The 21,997-nt window shown below is 32.5% G+C and overlaps 2 protein-coding genes and 1 long non-coding RNA gene across 3 annotated transcripts; all 3 read right to left on the bottom strand.

Annotated features, from left to right (window-relative positions):
• Window positions 1-19: 19 nt before the first annotated feature.
• LOC104241377 (serine carboxypeptidase-like 26) lies at window positions 20-5,561 on the bottom strand. Its single transcript, XM_009796316.2, has 9 exons — window positions 5,090-5,561; window positions 4,182-4,289; window positions 3,675-3,770; window positions 2,922-3,014; window positions 2,524-2,612; window positions 1,361-1,722; window positions 627-713; window positions 422-530; window positions 20-305 (listed from the first exon to the last, which is right to left on the bottom strand). The coding sequence occupies exons 1-9, from the start codon at window positions 5,499-5,501 to the stop codon at window positions 174-176; spliced, it is 1,488 nt and encodes a 495-aa protein (XP_009794618.1). The 5' UTR covers window positions 5,502-5,561; the 3' UTR covers window positions 20-173.
• Window positions 5,562-12,199: 6,638 nt separating this feature from the next.
• LOC138881044 (uncharacterized) lies at window positions 12,200-15,272 on the bottom strand. Its single transcript, XR_011403374.1, has 2 exons — window positions 15,031-15,272; window positions 12,200-12,410 (listed from the first exon to the last, which is right to left on the bottom strand). It is a non-coding gene; the product is annotated as an uncharacterized lncRNA (long non-coding RNA).
• Window positions 15,273-21,350: 6,078 nt separating this feature from the next.
• On the bottom strand, window positions 21,351-21,767 carry LOC138877365 (uncharacterized). The gene has a single exon (XM_070156970.1). It carries the CDS (start codon window positions 21,765-21,767, stop codon window positions 21,351-21,353), a length of 417 nt encoding a protein of 138 aa, XP_070013071.1.
• Window positions 21,768-21,997: the final 230 nt, after the last annotated feature.

Raw genomic sequence — 21,997 nt, 5'->3', positions numbered from 1 at the left:
AATCAAGAGAGGTTATAGATTGCTAGAATTTGTGTTTTATTTCCTCTCAGAGTCATGGAGAAGAGAGACATATTTCTTAATGAGAATAAGAATTTGATTAATAAAATATGTCCAATTATTCGGATGAGTGGGAAATGAACTTCCAACGGGACCAATCCCAAATGCTAAAAATCTTAAAAATGATTGGCAAAAAACATATTCAACAAAGCAAAAGCTCGACGTGGTTGAAATTGTGGAACTTGGTGCCCTGCTCCCCTAACTGTTGCAAAAGCTAATCCATCAAAAACCACCATATATCCAGCTACCTGGAGAAATTATACAACCACCTTTAAATTAAAAGAAACAAAGAACGAAAAAATAAGATTTATTTCTCACCACAAATATATAAAATTATCATTAAAAAAATCTTCGAAGAACATACTTCTTGTGTGTCATCAAGCCAAGGACGCCAAGGTTTCATCACCTTAAGATTCATAGCACTAAGGCTATAGCGAGTTGAAGTAACTGAAACTACTGCATCAACATCTCCACTGTTTCCAAACAATACAAATCAACTTGTTCTTTATTCGAACAAATAATATCATGAGCATAAACCAAAGTCTAAGATAAGCCCTTAATAAATTTACCTGTAAAGAAGTATACGTAGACCAGATGCAATAAGTCTCCTGTATATCGGAAACATAGTTGATGGAGTATCCTTCCAATCCAGATTGCTAAAAAAAAATCATCATATCATATCATATCATATACACTATTTTTTATGAGTTCAGTTACCTTCTACAAATTAAAAGTGACCCTTATACTATCAACTAATATAAAAGATGACTACAAGTAACTATCACGAAGAGTGAGATTTGTAATCTTAAAAACAAGACATGTCACTGTGCCAACAGGTTAGAATACACACTTGATGATGTAAAAGAGTTTTCGTAAAAGATAAGTACAAGTTATTATCCATAAAAAGTAGAATTTAATTTATAATTACAAAAATAAGGTAGATTATTAGTTACAACACGTTTTACACAATAGTGTATATATAAATCAATACAGATACAATGATAGTGTAATTTTTTTTTTATATTATCGATATATATCCATCCGTTTCAAATTAGATGATGTACTTCTTTTTTAGTTTGTTCCAAAATAAGTGACACATTTTTAAATTTGGAAATAATTGAACTTTAAACTCTTTATTTTACCCTTAATGAGAAATTTTTATAACGACACAAATGTCATGACCCCACAAAGCTTTTAAAAGCACAAGTTTAAAAAATCTTCCTTTTTTTCTAAACTCTGTGCCGAGTCAAACTATGAAAAGGAAATCGATATGCTATACATAATATTTACTTAGTTGGATTACCTGCAAGGGTTCCAAAGGTAAGGAAGGTTGGTTAGGTTAGCATGCAAGGCCTTCTGCACATGAGGAAGATTGAGATAATTCTGAACGTATTGTTGTTCGCAAGGATCATATCCATTCTTCAGTCTCGGAGAAGAAGATCTGCTCTTTGAATTAATGGAGCACTGGGGACCATAGATGTTGTAAGGGTCGACGTTTCCGAACTCAGCCTCTGCTATGTTCCGAAAATGTTGGCATGTTTCGGTCTCCGTTTTGCAGTGTTGTACAAGACCTCGATGAGTCTCGTCTGAGATCAGTGCATGGCTCCATAAATAATCCAATGTCCCTTTCTCGTCTGTTTCATCATTCATTATACCATTCCCTATCTGCAATATGTAATTTCTCCATTAATTTTACTTGATTCTCAAAGAAAATAATACTGAGTATATGCTATACAGTAGTTTTACTTGTTATACCTCGTAAAGGAACGTTAGATATAACTAAGTAATTAAAAATGTGTTAGTCTCCTATAGCTTACAATTTTAGTTTGAAGTGGTTACAGATTTCAATATGCATGGTATTATAGCATATCTTGTGCTCTATTAATCTCGCTTCATAAAATAAAATAAAATAAAAAGTTCCACATGCTTGTTCTATAAATAGAAAGATAAAAGAATTAGGTCCGCACACGAAATAATATGTTAAGAATGTACTTGCAATTTTTGACGATGATGTTACACAACACAACAAAAGCTAGCTAGCCCTTTATAAGATTTTGCTTTACTTGTCTTCTCCTTATTTTTACATGAACAAATAATAGACCATGTGTTATGAGCACGAGCGTATGTAGTATACACGTGACGGGTTCAACTGAATTTTTGATGCGGATTATAAATTTATGTGCAAAATCTACTAAAATTGCAACAAATAGTATATTTGAACTCATAACTTTGAAAATATAACGAGTTCAATGCTAAAATTTTTAGGGGATGAACTCAGATTAAATCCTAGATGCACATCTGATTATAAGATTGGACATTCATTCTCGGTGGCATAGTAGTTCGAGATGGTGTTTCATTATTCATCATCTCTATAGAATCTTGTGAACCAATCGAGTCTTACTAGGTATACAAGTAAGATTTAATAACAACAAAAGGTCAACAAATTAAATGATAGGAGCATATTACCATGATTCCTTTAAATTGGATGTTGAAGTTTGCGGTGGGCAACATGTTCCTCTTGACAATGATGTCTGCTAACTCTGGTACGTAGAATCCTGTGATGAGCAGTCACAGCAATATTAGCTGTCATGTTGACCATGACTTAGATATATACTACTTATATAAGATTGTATTACAAATATAGCCAAAATTTTTAATCAGAAATTAAAGCTCATTTCGGAATTTCTGTGAATGGTCAAAATATGCACAAGCTGTCTCTGATACAGTGGTCCTTAATTCTTACAAATTCTATTGGACAGAACCCAATAATGAGGGCTCTCACTACTAGAAGGATAATTCAAGAATATCAAAAGTTTTTGTTTTGTATTTTTTCGTTTGTTAATTACTGATACTGTACTAGATACCTGCATAGCTTTCTCCCATGATGTAGAAATCCCTGTCTCTGTAATGTGGAAACCTCTTGAACCAATTCACTAGAAACCTATATGCATCTTCAGCTGTCACCCAATAAAAAAAATATAGTTTAAGGAAAATAAATAAATAAATAACTGAATGTGATCGTTTAATGATAACTAAAAAAATCTCATCTGATAAGAAAGACACCGCCTCTGCCTCACTTTAAGTGGGCGTTTCGACATAAGAACGTGAAATTCCGAAAATAAGTGAATTTTTTATTCAAGTTGAAAATTAGAGTTGTTTTTGGACATGAATATAATTTAAGTTGTTTTTGAATTTTGTGAGTGCTTTCAAATGAAAATTTTGAAAAATAACTTTTTGTCATTTTTCGAATTCCGAAATATTTTCTAAATTTAACTTCAAGTAAATTTTGAAATTTTCATGGCCAAACATTGATTTCGAAAAAAGGTAAAAAAAAATTCGAAGTAAAAAAAATCTTTTTTTATGGCCAAACGGGCGTAAGTGACTCAAAAGATTTTCTCCAGTAGTATGACTACCAAATGCTAATAATGTACTAGCTGCTTTGACAATATTTTACTGAAGTTGAAGAAAAGAGAAATGTAAAGTTGAACTTGAAGAAAATTAGTATATAATTAAGAGTGAAATTCCATCATTTTGACTGTTAAACTAATTTTAGAAAAATAATAATGAAACTGACAATTGTTTCTACTATATTAACGAGATGAAGTAACTGTGTGTACCAGTCCTCTTATCGCCTGACTTTGCATAGTCGGAGGTAGTGTTGGAATAGGAGAAGCCAACCCCTGCCGGCGACTCCAGAAACATCACATTCGCAACTGTATACCCATCATTACATACGTAAATAAATAAAAGAAAAAAAAATACATACATTAACTATAAGTAGTTATATTCAGCAGCACAATGAATTTTTTTAACTACCAGTACAATGTCTCCATTCCGTTTTATGTGGCAAGTTACAGAGTACGAGGATCAAAATTCCTAATTTTGATCGGTGTATTTAGATATAGATTCATCAAGTTTTTACACAAAAAAGCATTATAATTAAAAATATTTAAGAAAAACCGTGATAAAGAAGAACCTTTTTGACTTCCCAAAGAGTAATGTTGCCACATAAATAGAAACAGGTAGAGTATACGTTATTAGAAAAAATAATTGTCTTATTGAGAAATTAATTTCATTAATTATAAGTAGGTCAAGATTAGTTTAGCAAATGGAATATAATGTACCTTTGTTCCATGCAAATGTTCTGGAATAAAGGGTTTTACCATCAGGGTTTACACCAAAAGGCCCAAGCTCTAGCATGGCCCCAAATCCTAATGATGAACACCCGGGACCTGCACCCAATTATGCTTTTATTCGTCATCCAATAGTAGCTACATCTCTAATTCTTCTTCCTTTTTTTCTCTTCTACTTTAGTAAAGACGTAAAGAAAGAAAAAGAGTGACCAATAATTCTCTGTTGCGCGTCCCCACTCCATTTGTCTATTAACCACTTTCTTGCAAATGAGCGGATATTAAATGTTCCTCGGACCATTTATACCTTTTGCGAAATTAAATTTTCAAATAATAGATCACTATATATTAAGAAATATCTAAAACATAACAAGAAAGATATTACTCCCTCTGTTTCATTTTACATGGTAATTAACGTTAGACTTGAATACAAAATTTAGGAAGAAAAAAGACTTCATAAACATCTATAGATATTTTTACGGTTGTATGAATATGTTATTAAGAATATACTATTAAGGGTAAAATAAGATGTTTAAGCTTAAATAGTATTCAATTATATAAATGTATCATTCTTTTTTAAATAGATTGAGAAGGAAAAAATGTTAAAGTATATAAAGTGGAATACGGGGAGTAATACAAACAACAACAAAAACATATCAAGTGTAATTCCATAAGTAGGGTCTGGAGAGGAATTGTCTACGCATACCTTACCCTTATCTTGGGGAAGGAACATGGAGAGTAATTAACATTCAACTTAATTTGATAAGTTGGATAAAAACGAAACAAAATAAATGAGTACTTGATTAAATTAGGTGCATGGCAAGAGTATTAAGAGAAGATGAGTAAGTAATAAGACAGAATTAAGTTGAGACAGAATTAATCATCAAACACATATAATTTACCTCCATTTAGCCAAAGAACAAGAGGTTTAGAAGAAGCATTTCCAGAAGAAGATTCAGCAAAGTAATAGAAAAGGCTTCTGCCATTCTTTTCATCAACATTAACATAGCCTGCATATTGCTTAAACATCACATTTGAAGGCTGCCCTGGAAGACCATCTTTAATAAGATCATCCTCCATATTCCCTACATGTTTTTCATCAGAAAATACTAAGTTTTCTGCCCATAATGTCTCATCCTCATGAGGACCATAAGTAGTTGTTGTCCGAGCATGCATTTTAGAACGACGCCAAGACATTAATGTACGTGCCTGATCCATTTGGAAGCCATGGCTAAGGCCATGAAAAGTTAATGTAACAAGAAAAAACAAGTTCAACTTTGAGAGAAACAAATAGTATTTGTGCTCCTTCTCCATTATTTGAGTTGATGTTATGGAGTGCGCACTTTTGGTTTTTGTTGGTGTTATTTGTTTAGTGACTTGGGGTACGTTATATATAGAAAGTTTTCAGACAGGTATGATCAGTAATTTGAATTGTCTTTTTTGAGGTATATAATCATACCTTATCTTTAACTCAATTATTCAAGATTCTCTTTTTTGCAGCCTCATACGATCTATATGATTATAAACACTTACTGTTGCAATTCAGTAAACGACTCAGCTGCTTCGTCATCATGCCAACTCAGCATCCTACATCAAACTTACAGCTCCATCTCATGATGAGAATTTTTACGATATTAAATTATCTAAAAGATATATAACTACACGTAATCGTTCATAAAAAATAAAAATAATCTCCTTTTTCACAATACCTAGAAGCTTTTCTAGACAAAGTTACAAACAAAAGAAATTCAATTAAACCTCCTTCGTTTATATTGCTGAAATGTGAGAAATAGCAATACTACTACTTTGGCCTTTCCTTGTTTTGTCCCCTTTTCCTTGGGGCGGCGTGACTAATTAAATTCCAGGATGTTGTGGAAATCTTGATCTTGGAGAGAGACTGATTACTGAGCGGAGATAAAGTATACTTTCTCCGTTCGTGTTTTTACTTGACATGTATACTAAAAATAAATTTTTATTTTTACTTATCACTTTACACATATCAAGAGAAGATAAATTCTTTTTCATGTTATACCCATAGTATTTATTGCCCATCTCAAATCATTTTCTCAAATTCAATAAAATATGCATCAATTAATATGAGTATCATGGTAAATTATACACTTCATTTATTATTTCTTAAAGGGACGTGAAAAGTCAAAACGGGCCAAGTAAAAGTGAACGGAGGGAGTATATAGAGTTACATCGTTAACGATGAAAGTCGTAAAGTAATAAATAAAATACATCCGTTTAATTTAGATGAGGTAGTTTCACTCGGCACGGAATTTAAGATTTTCTTTTTTGTAACTTGTGATAGTTTGTCTTTTAGGAGTAAAAACTTTGTGGGGCGTTCATGATATTTGTGTGATTATAGAAGCTTCTCACTAAGGTTAAGATGGATAAAATGAAGAGTTAAACCCCATGCATATCTTTTTGCACACTGTGGTTCGAATATTGAAAAGAAAAATGCATGATGGTGGGTAAAAAAGTAAAAAATAAAAGGCGATCAGTTGTATTTTACTTGTCGAAATCTAAATGCATGTTTTCAATGTGATGACATACGAGTGTTATTTTCTACAACTTTTTTGCTTTTCCATGTAGTGGTGAGAAGGTTAAAAGAATAGCCCGTGTTTCACCAATTTGTAATTATTTCTAATGATGCGTCTATTAATCCAATTTTGACCCATGACAGAAGATAGTGGACTAGTCAGTCATACTTGGCTAATGATGGACATTTTAGCAATTATTGCTCAACCCCTCAACCAAATGAATCTGCACGTATTTGCATATAAAGTTTTAACGATTAAACATAATTAATTAATATGCATTCTTACTTTATTAAATCACTTAAATATAATAATCTAACATGATTGATTTGATATAAACACCCCAATAAACTTCTGAACTATCTCGATACACACATAAGACGAAGAAGGAGAAGAAGAAAACTCTCTGAAAACGTAATATTGTCGAAGGCAAGATATCCACACAGAATTCAAATATTATTCGAGTATTCCAACAATAATTACGTAATATTTTATATTTCAACATTAATTTTATTTATGTGACATGGACCTTCGAAGTCACTTCGGTAATTTTGCGCTTTAAATAACAAGGAAAGAAGGTCGATGCAAGGATACAAATTTGAACACATTGATTTCAGCGAAGGAATGAGAAAAGCAGATTTAGAGAAAGAACTTAATTTCCTACACCCATTTCTCATTTTTCCAATTAGTCTCTATCGACAAACAAAAAAACAAATGGAAAAACGATATGCTTGATGAATATTACGTAGTCATAATTATAGTCTCATTTTTCCTATTAACCCCCCCACAGACTATCAGCTTTTTTGGATAGTTGTTTCTTATTGTATCACTATTGTATTGTTATTCAAAATAATATTTGTTTTGATTGTTTCGTTAAAATTAATTGTATTATATATTAAATTCATTGTTTCGAAATAATAAAAAGTTTTATTTTTTGAGACAACTAATTTGGTGTGGTGAGATTGTTTCCTATTTTTCTTTCCAATTATGCCCTAACTTATTACTTCATAATTTTATTTTACCCTTTACTTTTTTTTTTAACTCTATATCTCCTAACCTATTTTCCCAGACCCCACGTATTGGGATCAAACCTGGGTTTGTTGTTGTATCTCCTAACCTATTGGTCCCTTTTTTTTTTTACCTTATGCCACTTACTATTGCCAACTCCAACATCAAAGGTGTGGGTTTTTCTACTTTGATTTTTAACTCCAATTCTAATTAATTTATTTTTATCATCCTTCTTTATTATTATTTTTCTAATAATATCATCGTTCTTTATTTTTTCCCCTAATAATAGTTAATTTTTTTTCAAGTTTTTGCTCTTGTTTTCAAGCGTACTTAATATTTTGTTTATTATTTTATTATTATTATGATCTAATTATGAATGGAGTGTACTTATTATTATTTTTAATATTATCAACATGTTCCCCTAATTTGATAGAATTTGCATGAATATAATTGCTTAATTTATATATAAGACATAATTGGTGATAAATTAGTAGAAATGGATTTTCATAAATTGTTTTTATGCATATTTTTTTTATAATTTAATGTTTAAAATAATTGAGGTATTTTAGAAAATTTATCAGTTATAATACAATACGATACAGTCAAACCAAACAACAAAATATTATTTAACAACATCAAACAATACAATCTATCCAAGTATTAATAAAACACACAATACAATACTCCCTCTGGTCCATAATAAGTGATTTTTCGGCCTTTTTTGTGGTCCAAAATATGTGATTTTTATATATTTCAAGAATGAATTAATTTTTTTTTACCTACATTGCCCTTGAAGTAAATAGCGTTGGATTATGTGTTAGGAGTGTTTATGTCACGACCCGGATTTCCCACCCTCGGGGGTCGTGATGACGCCTACTAATAGGAGCTAGGCAAGCCAAACTTAATTACTTTTTCATTAGTAACATAATCCCTTTTAACAATTTTCGGCAATAATATAAAAGCAACAGAATTAAATATTAAGCGGAAGTCTTAAATTATAGAAAACTGAATAGCAATGCGGAAAATTCAACATAAACCTCTACCCAAGACTGGTGTCACAATACTCACGAACTACTAAGATTTACTAAATACAATGTCTGAAAGAAAATGTAACTGTTTGTCCCGAATTCAAAAGACAACAGACTGAAATGAAAGATAAAGGAGATGTCGGGCCCGCGGACGCCTGCAAGGCTACCTCGGTGTCTCACTAGACTGAAGGCCTGCTCCCACGCTATTGTTGTTGCTGTCCAAATTATGGATTTGTGCAAAATAGCACATAGTGTAGTATCAGCACAACCGACCCCATGTGCTGGTAAGTGCCCAGCCTAATCTCGACAAAGTAGTGACGAGGCTAGGACCAGACTACTAAGTAAACATGTGCAGTTCGAATATATATATACAACGGAAAAGAAATACAGGAAGTAATCAATTAATAAAGGAAGGGGAGCATGCTGTGGGGAGATAACGGTTTCAAATAAGTAATCTCAAATAAAGAAAGAAACAACAAGGCTAGAATATCAATATGAATCAGAAATCACAAACTTGCACTGCATCACCCTTCGTGTTTTACTCCCGTCCTCACCAAATCAATCGTATCAATAATCATGTACACGGCATCACCCTTCGTGCTTTTACTCTCTTTCCTCATAGTATAATCAATGAATATTAGTACGGAATGGTACATCGTACGGCACAGCATCACCCTTCGTGCTTTACACTCTTTCCTCACAATATCAAGCAGTGCACGGCATCACCCTTCGTGCTTTACACTCTTTCCTCACCCAAACAACAATCACAAATAAGGGGCAAGGAAGTAAACTAATAATGATAGAAATCCCGACAATGGAATGCAATTAAACAGTTAAATCCGGACAAGGGAACAATATCAATAAATTTTCATAACCCCGCAAGGGAGAAAATCAACAAAACAACAAAACGTCCCGGCAAAGGAATAAACCAATAACTCTTTCTCTTTCTTTCACTTTCATCTCATAGTTCACATTATCACTTGATCCAATGCTACAAAGATTTAAATATCTCATATACCTTCACAATTTGTATTTCAACTCGAGCCAACGCTCCACGAAGTTTAAAGATCACAATTTCCTTTCACATACTCTCTACAACATATAGAAATCATCAATCAAGCATGAAAGTTATATTAAAACCAGGATATTCGCAATATAAGGACTCACGGTCATGCTAGACATCAATGTATAGATACTCGTCACCATGCCTATACACCGTACTCGACAATTAGCAAGTAGCAAATAAGACTCAACTTCTATTCCCTCAAGCTAAGGTTAGACCAAACACTTACCTCAACTTCCACGGCCAAATCAATCCACAACAACCGCTTTCCCTCTCGAATTCGGCTCCAACTCAATCAAGTCTATACAATAGTGACTTCATAATATCAATATATGCTAAACAAATCAAACCCAATGACTAATTATAGATTTCCAAGCTTTCTTCCCAAATTCCCAAAAATCGACCCCGGGCCCGCTTGGTCAAAAACGCAAGGTTCAGACCAAATTCATATCTCCCATTCACCCACGAGCCCGAATATATAATTTATTTTCAAATTCGACCCCAAAACGAGGTGTAAATCAAGAAAAATCAAAAAGCCCTAACTCTACCCAAATCCCCAATTTTTTACCATAAATTACATGTTTTAGGCTTAGGAATTCATGAGATGTTGAAGAAAATGGAAGGAAACAAGCAAGGATTACTAACCCACGAAATCTTTGGTGAAGGATAGCTTCAATAGACGCCTAAGGACCTTGGAGAAGAATGAGTTCGTGAAAACTTAATGAAATCCCGTAGCTACTGTTTCTGAAAATTAAAAATATAACTGGGCGAAATTGCCCTTCGCGTTCACGACAGGCTGGTTGCGTTCACGAAGGGTAGGGCCTAACAGACCATCGCGTTCGCGGAAGGAGGCACGCGAACGCGGAAACTAAAATGGTGAGGCCCTGAAATTGGTCTATGCGAACGCGGAAAGAGGCATGCGAACGCGAAGAGGAAATCCTGCAAAACTACGCGAACACAAGTAGGCTTACGCGAATGCGATGAAGAAAAGGAGACTCAGCCCTCAGAGTCAAATAACCCTACGCGAACGCGAGGGTATGGACGCGAACGCGAAGGAGGAAAAATTAGAGCATCGCGAACGCGAAAGGAACAATGCGAACGCGTAGAAGAAACTGGGTCTGCAACAACTGTAGCAAATCTGCAATTTTTCTAAGTTTGAAAACACTCCGAAACACTCCCGAGCCCTCGGGGCTCCTAGCCAAACACATGCACTAACTCAACAACATTCTACGAACTTAACTGTGCGATCAAATCACCAAAATAACATCAAAACAACGAATCAAACCTCAAAATCACTAGTTTTTCTTCAAACTTCATAAACTTTCAAATTTAGAGTTTAAAGTCCGAAACACGTCAAACGACGTCCAATTTCAACCAAAATTCATAGAAATATCTTAAACCACATATAAGACCTGTACCGGGCGCCGGAACCAAAACACGGGCTCGATACCAACACGTTCTAACCAATTTTCATTTCAATTTTCTTTATAAATTTCAGAAAAACAATTTTACTCAAAAATTTATTTCTCAGGCTTGGGACCTCGGAATTCGATTCCGGGCATACGCCCAAGTCCCATATTTTCCTAAGGACCTTCCGGGACTGTCAAATCACAGTCCGGATCCGTTTACCCAAAATATTGACCGGAGTCAAATTTACTCATTTTAATATCAAATTTTAGCATTTTTTACAGAATTTCATATTTAAGCTTTCCGGCTACACGCCCGGACTGCGCACGTAAATCGAGGCGACTAAAAATGAGGTTTTCAAGGCATCGGAAGCACGAAATAGGTAAGAAAATAGGTGATGACCCTATTGGGTCGTCACAGTTTATGTGAGATAGTAAAGGTTAGTATGGTCAATTTCATTGAATGTTAAAAGGTAGATTCCTTAATCTATGTGAAAACAGTCAAAAAAATTATTTATTTTGGACCGGAGGGGGTACAATACATTATAACATGATAGGTAACAATGATCCAAACAAAGTGAAAATTAGAAAATATTTTTGATGAATATACAGTCTCATCTTTTTGACGCTTCTATCTTTGCATATTTTCGCTCTGGATACAAGAATCTTTTGCTTCTAAGAAGACTAGGCAATGATGGCTTGTGCTAGTGCAGGCCCAACGTGATTTTACTATGCGTGTTATCTAATTGTAATATAAATATAACTGGATACAGATTTTATTTGACTTGTATGAAACAAGTACCTGCAGTTACTTTTATGTTTATCATAGAGTTTTCTGGATTTGGGTGCTTTTGTCAGAAGCATATTTGATCCTACACAGAAGATGAAGGATCTAGCCGATGTGGGTTTTTTACTTCATTTTTACCTTTGTAATCGCTCTAATTCTTTCATTTGGTGAATAATCTAAGCATGGCCTGCTCTGACAAAATATTTCATACTAAGTGATACACACTTAATTTACATACATTTTGAGCAAAATATACGTTGTTTGCGTTCACGAGAGCATCACATTAAGGGATGCTTAAAGTGCCACAACAGTTACAACATGTATGATACAATTATTTACATATACGGTCTTTGGTATTCTTTGTGGTCCTTTTTCTTCACCAAAACATCTGCAACAAATAAATATGTTGTAAATTAGAAGGTTATCGCAAAATATCTCGAACATGGAAATAATATTTACTAAATTAGCAAAACTTGTAGTAGAACTCCTAAGAAATGAAGAAGACAGAAAAATGAATCAAAATGTGACCACAACATTACAACTTCATAGAACGTTGAGGTGAGACAATTAAGTATTGAACACATACCATATGCTATGAGATTGGAGAATAGAAAAAGGATGAAACTCAAATTAAATTCCACAAGCAATCTAGTAATTTATTTATAACCCTGCAGCTAATGCTTTCTATCATGAAATAAATTCAGATAAATACATTGTTCAACTTTTTTTTTTGGATCGGTACATATAGCTCGTCCCTTTGGGGACATCTGAATTATAATATAAAAAAACACATATAGCTCAACTTTTATGTAAATTCTAAAAACTCATTGAGCTGAATAAATTATTGAAGTTAGGACTTAATGTTTGGATTACTTCATAAGAGAAGGGCAAATGCAAGACATCATATTCCTTTTCAGATACTCAATTTGAGGTTGTGTTGTAATACTGTCATAGCCTTAATAAAATCCACGACATTTATTTTGATAAATTTCAACACAACAACAGTGCTGAAATGTCTACAATATAATTCCCTCCATTCTTTTTCAGAATCAACCTGTCTGCAAGATATCTGAGAGTTGAGAATACCGAAAGAAAGATCACACATGCTGATACAAAAATATATGTTTCAGCAAGCAGACAACAATCAATTTTATGGCTTGCTGCAATACAGAGAATATCTAGGCAAAACTATGTATAATACAGCCATGAAGTGAATAATAAAAAGAAGTCACAAAGATATATTGCCTGTGGATTTGTCCCAATTGCAATGGTACGATTTACCCAGTTCACGACATGTCTAATATTTCACAAGTGCCATTTTTTCTTCTTTTTTCCTCTTTATGTATTGATAGTACTATAAATCTCTTTCATTGGTCAAATAGAAAAGAATAAAGGATCCAGCCAGCTCATCCTATCATTTCCAGATTCAGTTATACAGAGAATGTAGTTTTGTGGTACCAATTTAAAGAAACCTATCCAATACTGCTTTGTATATTCTGTTACATAAATTACATCATCGTATAACAAGCTATTAAATCTTACTCCCGTTATCTCATCACTATTCATTATGATATGAAGCGCATCATAAAATGTATGATTAGTTCTACCCTTCATTCCAACATAGACCAGTAGAATAAAAGCACACTTTGATTATAGCTATTGATAAAGCTAATGAAATCTAGCATCTGATCCATACTATTTACTCTCTCTTTTTTTTGCCTTCTTTGCACCAAAGTACGGAGAAAAAATCAAGGAAAGATCAAATCGATGTTGACCTTGAAAACATTTTCTGTTTCTCTGCAAAAACAAACCATCCGGGTGAAGTAAAGAAGAACCACAAACATGCTACTGGGAAAACATAACTAAATCGTTACAATCTGTATTTGAGGGAGATATGCAACACACACCCTTCCTTTTGTGCTAATATTTTATGAGCTGCTAAGTTCATTCTGATTAATCTGAGCTTCTAAATTCTTATAAGTGCATTCATGTTAATTTATCATTTTTTCTACACTATTGAGGCAATATGTCTAAAAGACCAAATCAATTCTCATTTAACATTATTTTTATATATCATTCACTGCTAGTTTTTTAATCACGCTGCATAACCACCTATCTCCTTGGCTGATATCTAAAGGCAATCCAAAAAGATTTTATAGCATAGTAAACTCAAAAAAGACACAATTGTTTCATTCTAATAATGACCTATATCCAAATATTATGATCATCTATCTTATTGATGCATAAAAAATTGCAGCACTTCTAAGCCTAAATTGTTGGAGTTAAAGTAGTCTACACCACAAATGAGATGGTAATATTCTAATTTAATTTCAAGATCAATGTTCTCTATCAATGGATTATCATGCTAATTCAAAGTTACTCAATTTAAAGATGGTTTTGGAGCAACGAACTTACATACAAATATCTGGTTTATCTTCCACCTTCTACTCTTATAGATTTTAATGTAAAAAGACACAAATTCATATCACAAAAGTTATTTTCTACTACTTTTAAAGAAGAATGCAAAGAAAATTTCATGTGATGATATCCAGAAGAATGATGGGTATTTCTCATTTTCAATATTAACAACTTCTCCATAGAAGAGTCCACTTACATAAGTGCAAGAGAAAACCATATACCAATCAACCAACATATTTTAATACAACTAATGTTCATACTCTTACTTTTTCTTGTTCAACATCCATGTAAATGAAGGGTGATAATTACAAATACTGAATCAACAGTGACCATGATCGATGAAATTTTGACTAACATTAATATTTGCATCAGAATCTTAGACACAACAGAAGAGGCAAAATAAGAATGAAGAGAAATAAAGAAACGATAGAACTATTACATATTCTACATTATTATAGTATAATTTTATATCTCAATATTTTAGTAATATTTTCAGTAGTTTACTATTATAGATAGCATAGCAAAATGAATATTTAGTTAAAGTTTAAAAAAAGCAATTGGAGTCTAGATTTGTAATCAAGTAAGCTAACCTTGTGTTTCGTGATATTTGTTGAGTAGAGGAGCAGAAAGCAGGCGTAAAAGTAAACATAACTGCATTCAAAAAGAGTAACCAAAAAGAGGACTGTAGAAGCTTCATATTATTTTGCAAAAGGAAGTTAATTAAAGACAAATTATCTTTTGAGAAGAGAAGAGCATCCTGCACTCCATTATATTTCTAGCCAAAAGCTGGTATTTTCTCTGAATTCTCTTGGCATAACTCGTAAGAAGAATAATATCCAATATCTACATTCTTTTCATAACTAAGAAGAAAGTGAATGGAAGAAGCAATACATCTTTTTCATTATCTTTTAAGAAGTCATAGAGACTCTATTGTTTGATTTCAACTTGATTTTTTCCTAAATAAATGATTATTGAGCCATTACAATGTATTGTCATAGACGGTTAAAAAAGAATGTGATAAAAGTAAGTTAAAAAAACTGTCAAGAGAAAGGCCATTGAAATAAAGAAGCTTAACAAAGGAACAACACAAGAGCAGCATATGAATTGCCTATTTTTAGCAAGTATTCTTATCAGAGATAGTGAGCAAGTTAGTAATTAAAGTTTCTTTAACAAATCATCTATTTGATGCGAACCAAAGCTTCTTTACTATGAATCTAATAAGTGTTGTAAGTCATTGCACGAAAAACCCTCTAAAGAGGATTAAATTTCAAAACAATCATTTTCGAGCATAAATGATTTTTTTCTTTATTGTCCCAAATTAATATGAAAAAATTGCAATGACTTTATATCGGTTGGTATGAAAGATTTTGAAAAAATCTAGATTTGTAATCAAGTATACTAACCTCGTGTCAGCACGACATATTTCTAGTAGAGAAGCATCCAGAAAGCAGTCGCAAAAGTGAGCTTAACCGCATTCAAAAACAACACCCAGATGTGGCTTCATTTGCATCCCAAAATAGTAGCAAAAGATGTTTCACTGGCAAAAGTGCTAACAAATCATAGTCGTTTAAGTTGCTTGTTTTTTGTACGAAGTTGAATTTCATATTAAATTTAAAAGGAACATAAATTTCAAATACCTTTCAGCAGTTTTTTGGAAGGGAAATTTTCATTTCCGCCTTACATTTGTTGTAGGAACCATTGCCTTTGGTTGTTCTGTGTGGGTGCTCTTGCTTCTCTGGGGTAACGTGTTTAATTTTTCGTTTACTTCCTTCCGCAACATCCATGATGGTGGCTGGCATTTGTGAGATACCCGGATTACTTTTTTCCATGAAAGACAAAATAACTTACTTTCCTACCTCATTGTTTCTTGTAAACAGGTTTTTTATTTGAATCTTGAAGATCTTGCCAGTCAGTAGCTTTTGCGCGTTCACAAGAAACAACAATTCTTTCTGTAAAGATAAAATTAGTTATTTATGTGTCAGAGGGGGCTCAACTGTAGAAAATAGTTGTCTGTGATTTTTCAAAATTAACAATGTACCTTGACATTGCAGATATCATAAATCTCTTCCGAAGTGAGAAGCAATATTTTTTCTGCAAGCTCGTCGGAAATAGTTGTTGTTGTAGAACCACTCTGATCTATGAGCGTTAGTTCAAATTGGCACCAAGCTGTAAGATAAAATGATTGGTTAATTAAAAGATGGTGAATATATAATGTTAAATATAAACAGTTATGTGGAAGTTGCATGTATACCTGGGAACCAACTGGGTAGCTTGACGACAATTAGTGCAATAGAACTTTCTCCGTGAGATTGCTCGTGTGAAGTGTTGTTTGCAGTCTGAACAAGCTAGGATACAAAATTGTTGATTGTCATTTTGTAGTGCGACTTCAACCTGTATGTAGAATATTTGGCCCTGGAAAACATAAGGATGCCACATATTAATTTTTTGTTATTAGAAAATAAAGGTAAAAATTTGTAACAATGCATATGTGAATATTTAGTGTACTTACTGGATTTTGCTGTCGGATTTCTGCAATTGGTACTATCTCTTCTTCGAAAGGAACATATAAAAGAGAGCCTGTTGGGCCTGTGCTCTTCATTGTGTATGCAATAAGCATTTTTTCATTTTGTTGGGCACTTCAAGTATGATAACATTTCAAAATTAGTTCTTCTATACGTTCAAGCACATATATGACCAATAATGTATTGATTGCAATACCATGTTCTCAGCGCATTTGCTTGTGGGTACGGAGGATTGATTTCGATTGTTGTACCGAATCTGTTAGTCAATCCTGCATGCATGTGAACATTCAGTTCTAATTTGGTCGTCTGGTATATGGAAAACTAAAACATAATTGCGTATATACTTTACCTGTATTGAATTTGTTACTCCATCTTGCATGCATTTGAGGTGTTTTACCTGACGACGACTTTGGTCTTCCAACTTTTCTAGCAAGGATGATTGAGTATTCTTCTTTAAGCAGTTCGAGTAGTTTGTTAAAATAGAACGAAATTGTTAAATCACTATATTAAATCAATACGGGAATGTCAATGCTTAGGCAACACAAATGAGCATCAATTGGAAGATTTAAGTGTAAGACATATTAAAAAATGAACACATATTGATATCTTAATGTGTAGGAATTTCAATAATGTAATTACTTTCGAAGAAAATAGGTATTCCTTAAGCTCTTCGCTATTGATTCCTAACAAAAGCTTCTAAAGATAATACTTTGAAATATCAGATGTTCTCAAAGTGTTGATAAGTCTCAGATCTCAAATAGATGGTAGAATTGCTTCATTACACTCTAAAGATATTGATGCTTGCCAAAAGATAAATGGATATAATTTACAACTTACTGTAGCAATGATCCGATTAGTTCTAATATAAAGATGTTATGAATAAGTTCTGATATTGCGATATAATTATATTATACAATGGAAGAATATCTAATAGAGATGTTCTTAATATTGATATGTTGCTCTCTTCTATTAGATCTTTCTGCATTAGTAATGTCTGCACATTTGAAATACAATAGTTTGTAAGCACATTTCTGATATACAAAATTTTAGTATTTAGCAATCTACGATCGGGTGAATGCTTTGAATAAAATTTTTATAATCTACTTATTAGTTTTCTTCAAAGCCATTCAAAGATTTGTTTTTTTGCCAAACTTAAAGCAGTTCGATTGAACGTGGAGACACCAAAGAACACTATTTTTATAGCAAGAAAGTGAAAATACTTGTATATACAACTACTCAAGGTTAAGCCTCTATTTATTGAAAACAATAAAGCATCGAAGGAATTTACGGAGGTTGAGATTGTAACAGACAATAAACTGAGAGAGCGAAGAAAGAAATGAGGTCAATTTTAATCCAAAGTACTGAATAAAAATAATATATTTTTCAAATATAATTTGATTTTAAATCCAATAACTAAACATGATGATTATTTTTTCCTTTCATCGAGGTTATAGAGGTCATATTTTGTTCCTTCCAAATAGATGAAGAACAACTACAGATAAATTATAAAGTCATTGTTAAAGAATAAGATAAGCAACTACAAACTTGGTTATGCTATATTTCTACATTTCAAGGCATTATGTATTTCTCTGAATAATTTTAACAACAATCTAATTCTTTGGCGCATATAATAGTAAATAACGAAACATATTTTTAAGTTAGCTTTTAATAGCTTTTCCCTAATTTGTTGTCTTGCCATAACTAAATTTTTTTTCTGGATCATTGCTTCTTACTTTATTGACGTACAACTAAAGATTTTTAAAATCTTTAGGGGCACTTATATGTTTTTACATTGTTGGATTGGTGTGTAGTTTTAGCAACCACACATCGTCATTCCATGCAGTTATTTCGAAAATTATGCTTATAAGTAAAGAATAAATTGAAAGTTTAAAATCAATCTTGAAAAAACATAAATTAGTTGCAAAAAAATTTAGACAAGTTAAAATCTACAAAATCAAAAGCACAATATGACAATATCTCTAATTTTCCTTATATTCTTATAGCAAGAAAACAATAAGAGAGAAACTTTGCATTGTTAGAAATATATTTAAAGATATGATCAAATATTATAGTGATCTATAAATGTTGGTAGTAAAAATCTAAATCATAATAATTCCGGTAATGCTTATTGGACCTAAGTATGCTTTGAAAGATCATAATTACAGCAAAACCAAAGGTGAATTGAAGCATGGAAAGTAGCCTTTTAAAGGGTACAATCTCAACTTGAATCTCAGTTTCATTTATCGTGTGCTATTGCTAGACAACATATGAAAAGTGAGATAGTATATCACACTTGAATCATCAATTGCTATTTGGACGCAATAAAACAAGTTCACGTATATTTACTGATCATCCATGATGATAAAGTCTTGAATTCTCCTCCCATTTGGAGCATATGTTGAGGGATTGGCGTTGAGCACAATGGCAAGCACATTTTGCATTTAAAAAAGAACAACCAATTAATTAATAGATAATAAAAATTATTATAAACAATAATAATAATACTAATAAATGTGAATTTTAGGTGAACAAACAATATAGATAGTTAAATATTCAATTACTAAATTCAGATCCATAGGGTTGATATTCAAAGTTGCAAAATGGTGTAAGATTTAGGCGTGTTGGCGGCGGTAGTGGATCTTCTGGAGGATTAACAATTTCTATTGGCTCAATAATGGTACACTTATCAATTGTCCGTGTAAATTTGTTAAGCGGATTTCCATACGTATAGTTTGATTCTTTGAATTGTGCAACTGACACCAAGTAAGTATGGAAATGGTGAAACAGATCCTCAAAATGCATTATCTCCGCATTGAACATAATGCATTCGACTTGATTTTTCTGTAACAAAATAAGATAAAATTAGGATAATATTAATTTAATTACTATTTGCAAACTTATGAATCCTTTAAAGATCACCTCTTCATCTTGTAAAACCATCAGTTGATACTTTTTCGTTTTCTCTCTATTGTCTCTAGGTCTGCCTTTATCAACTACTTGAACCTTACAGGTCCATTCTTCTGTTTCTGGAGTAATCGCAATGATGTTGAACCTTTCTGCCATTTAAATGTAATCTGCAAGTATAACACATCATAATAGCATAATGAATATATGTAACATTGCCAGAATGACTATAATACAAAATGGAAGAATACAAAAAATGAACAAGTTGTACGTCAAACTTACTGTCAAGAATGATTGTCTAAGTCAAAAAGAAAGAGTTTTTTCAATAATTTCATCATAAACTATATTATACGTAGAATGATCATCATCGTTTTTAGTTATAGTTGGTCTAATTAATACCTTGACACAGTTAGAACAATTAGCTTTTGATAAAGCAACGTATAACTGACCATGAGAAAATACAGGTTCTCGCAAATAAATGCCAACAAAATCTAATGTTTGGCCTTGAGCTTTATTTATAGTCATGGCAAAACATAATCGTACTGGAAATTCTGTTCTTTTAAATTGAAGGGGTAGTTTTTCGTCTTCTGATGTTAATAGTGGTATCCACGGAATGAACACATGTGTATTTTTAAAATCCCCATTGAATATTGTAGCACTAATAACATGAGGTTTGAAATCATTACATATTAATCGTGTCCCATTGCACAAACCTTTGCAGGAATTCAAATTTCTTAGTAATATAATTGGACAATTTTTCTTGAGACACAATTTATACGGAGGTAAACCAGGAGGACTTAAAGTGTGCAAAAAATCTTCATATTCACTTTGATCTTTTGGATCAATTGTTTCATCAGTAGCTAAATAGACTTTTTCATCAGTCGAGAATTGAGAAATTAGTATGTCATTTATTTCATCAACAAAGTCATTTTTTGTAGTTAGAATTGCACGAGAAGTAATAAAGGAAGTATTTGAATGAGTTAAATATAAATCAGGATAAGTAACTTTAAATAGATGATTCAAGGAATCTTTTTCAGTGGTGAAAGGTATGATCAGAGGGCGGGGAATTTCTATTTTGCTCTTATCATTTTTTCTTTCTTTTCCATTACCAATTCTCATTAAATATTCACAAAAAGCTGGGTCTGCTTTCGCACGCATATTTCAGACAACTGTAATTTTTCAAGTTGATGCCAAATTTCATAACATAGTAAGCTTTTACGAACAAAATCTTCCCTTTGTCCACCGCGGACAACGGGAAGAGTTTGTCTAAAATCACCACTGAATACAACAACCTTTCCGCCAAACAACATAGTTGTTTTAATTAAATCTCTAAGGAGCAAATCTAGTGCTTCAATCAGTTCTTTTTTTGCCATTGAAATTTCGTCCCATACTATTTGTTTTGCATCTCGAATCAACGATGCCAATGAACTTTGTTTGCTAATATTGCAACTAAAATTTGCATCAACATCAATAGGTATTTTAAATCAGGAATGAGCAGTTCGGCCTCCAGGAAGAAGGGAAGCAGCAACACCTGAACTCGCAGTCGCTAATGCTATAAATCCTTTATGTCTCACTGTAGCTAATAAGGCACGATATAAAAAGCTTTTTCCAGTTCCGCTTGGACCATCAATGAAGAATGCTCTGGGTTTATTTGAGAATATTGTATCAAGGATTATATTGTAAGCTCTTTTTTGTTCAATATTTAGTTTATATGGTAATAGTAGATCTTTTTCATTAACGATAATATTCCTTTCAAAATGTACATATTTAGCTTCTTTAGCTATTGCAGATGATTGAATTTTGCCTTGAGTTAGTTCAAATTCGTTGATATCACGACCCATTGAATGAAGAATATCATTAATATGATTTAGCACTTTGTAACGAATTTCTCTTGTATGCATGTTCGGGTATTTTTTGAAATCTTCGGACATCGGGCGTCCAAATTTTTCCCACAACTCTCTTGGATTAACGGGATTGCAATAAACTAATAGTACAACAAATAAGTGCCTTAAACTTTGTGGCATTTGGTAACTTACTGCTTCTGACATGCATTCTATTAAATTATTATCGCAAAGTAACAATCCTCTTTTTTCGGCGGCTTCTCTAAATATGTCACAAGTTACTCCATTTA

Source organism: Nicotiana sylvestris, chromosome 1 (genome assembly GCF_000393655.2).
Source record: "Nicotiana sylvestris chromosome 1, ASM39365v2, whole genome shotgun sequence".
NCBI lineage: Eukaryota > Viridiplantae > Streptophyta > Magnoliopsida > Solanales > Solanaceae > Nicotiana > Nicotiana sylvestris.
Note: the sequence above shows the minus strand (reverse complement) of the source record. Positions and strands in the feature narration are given on the sequence as shown.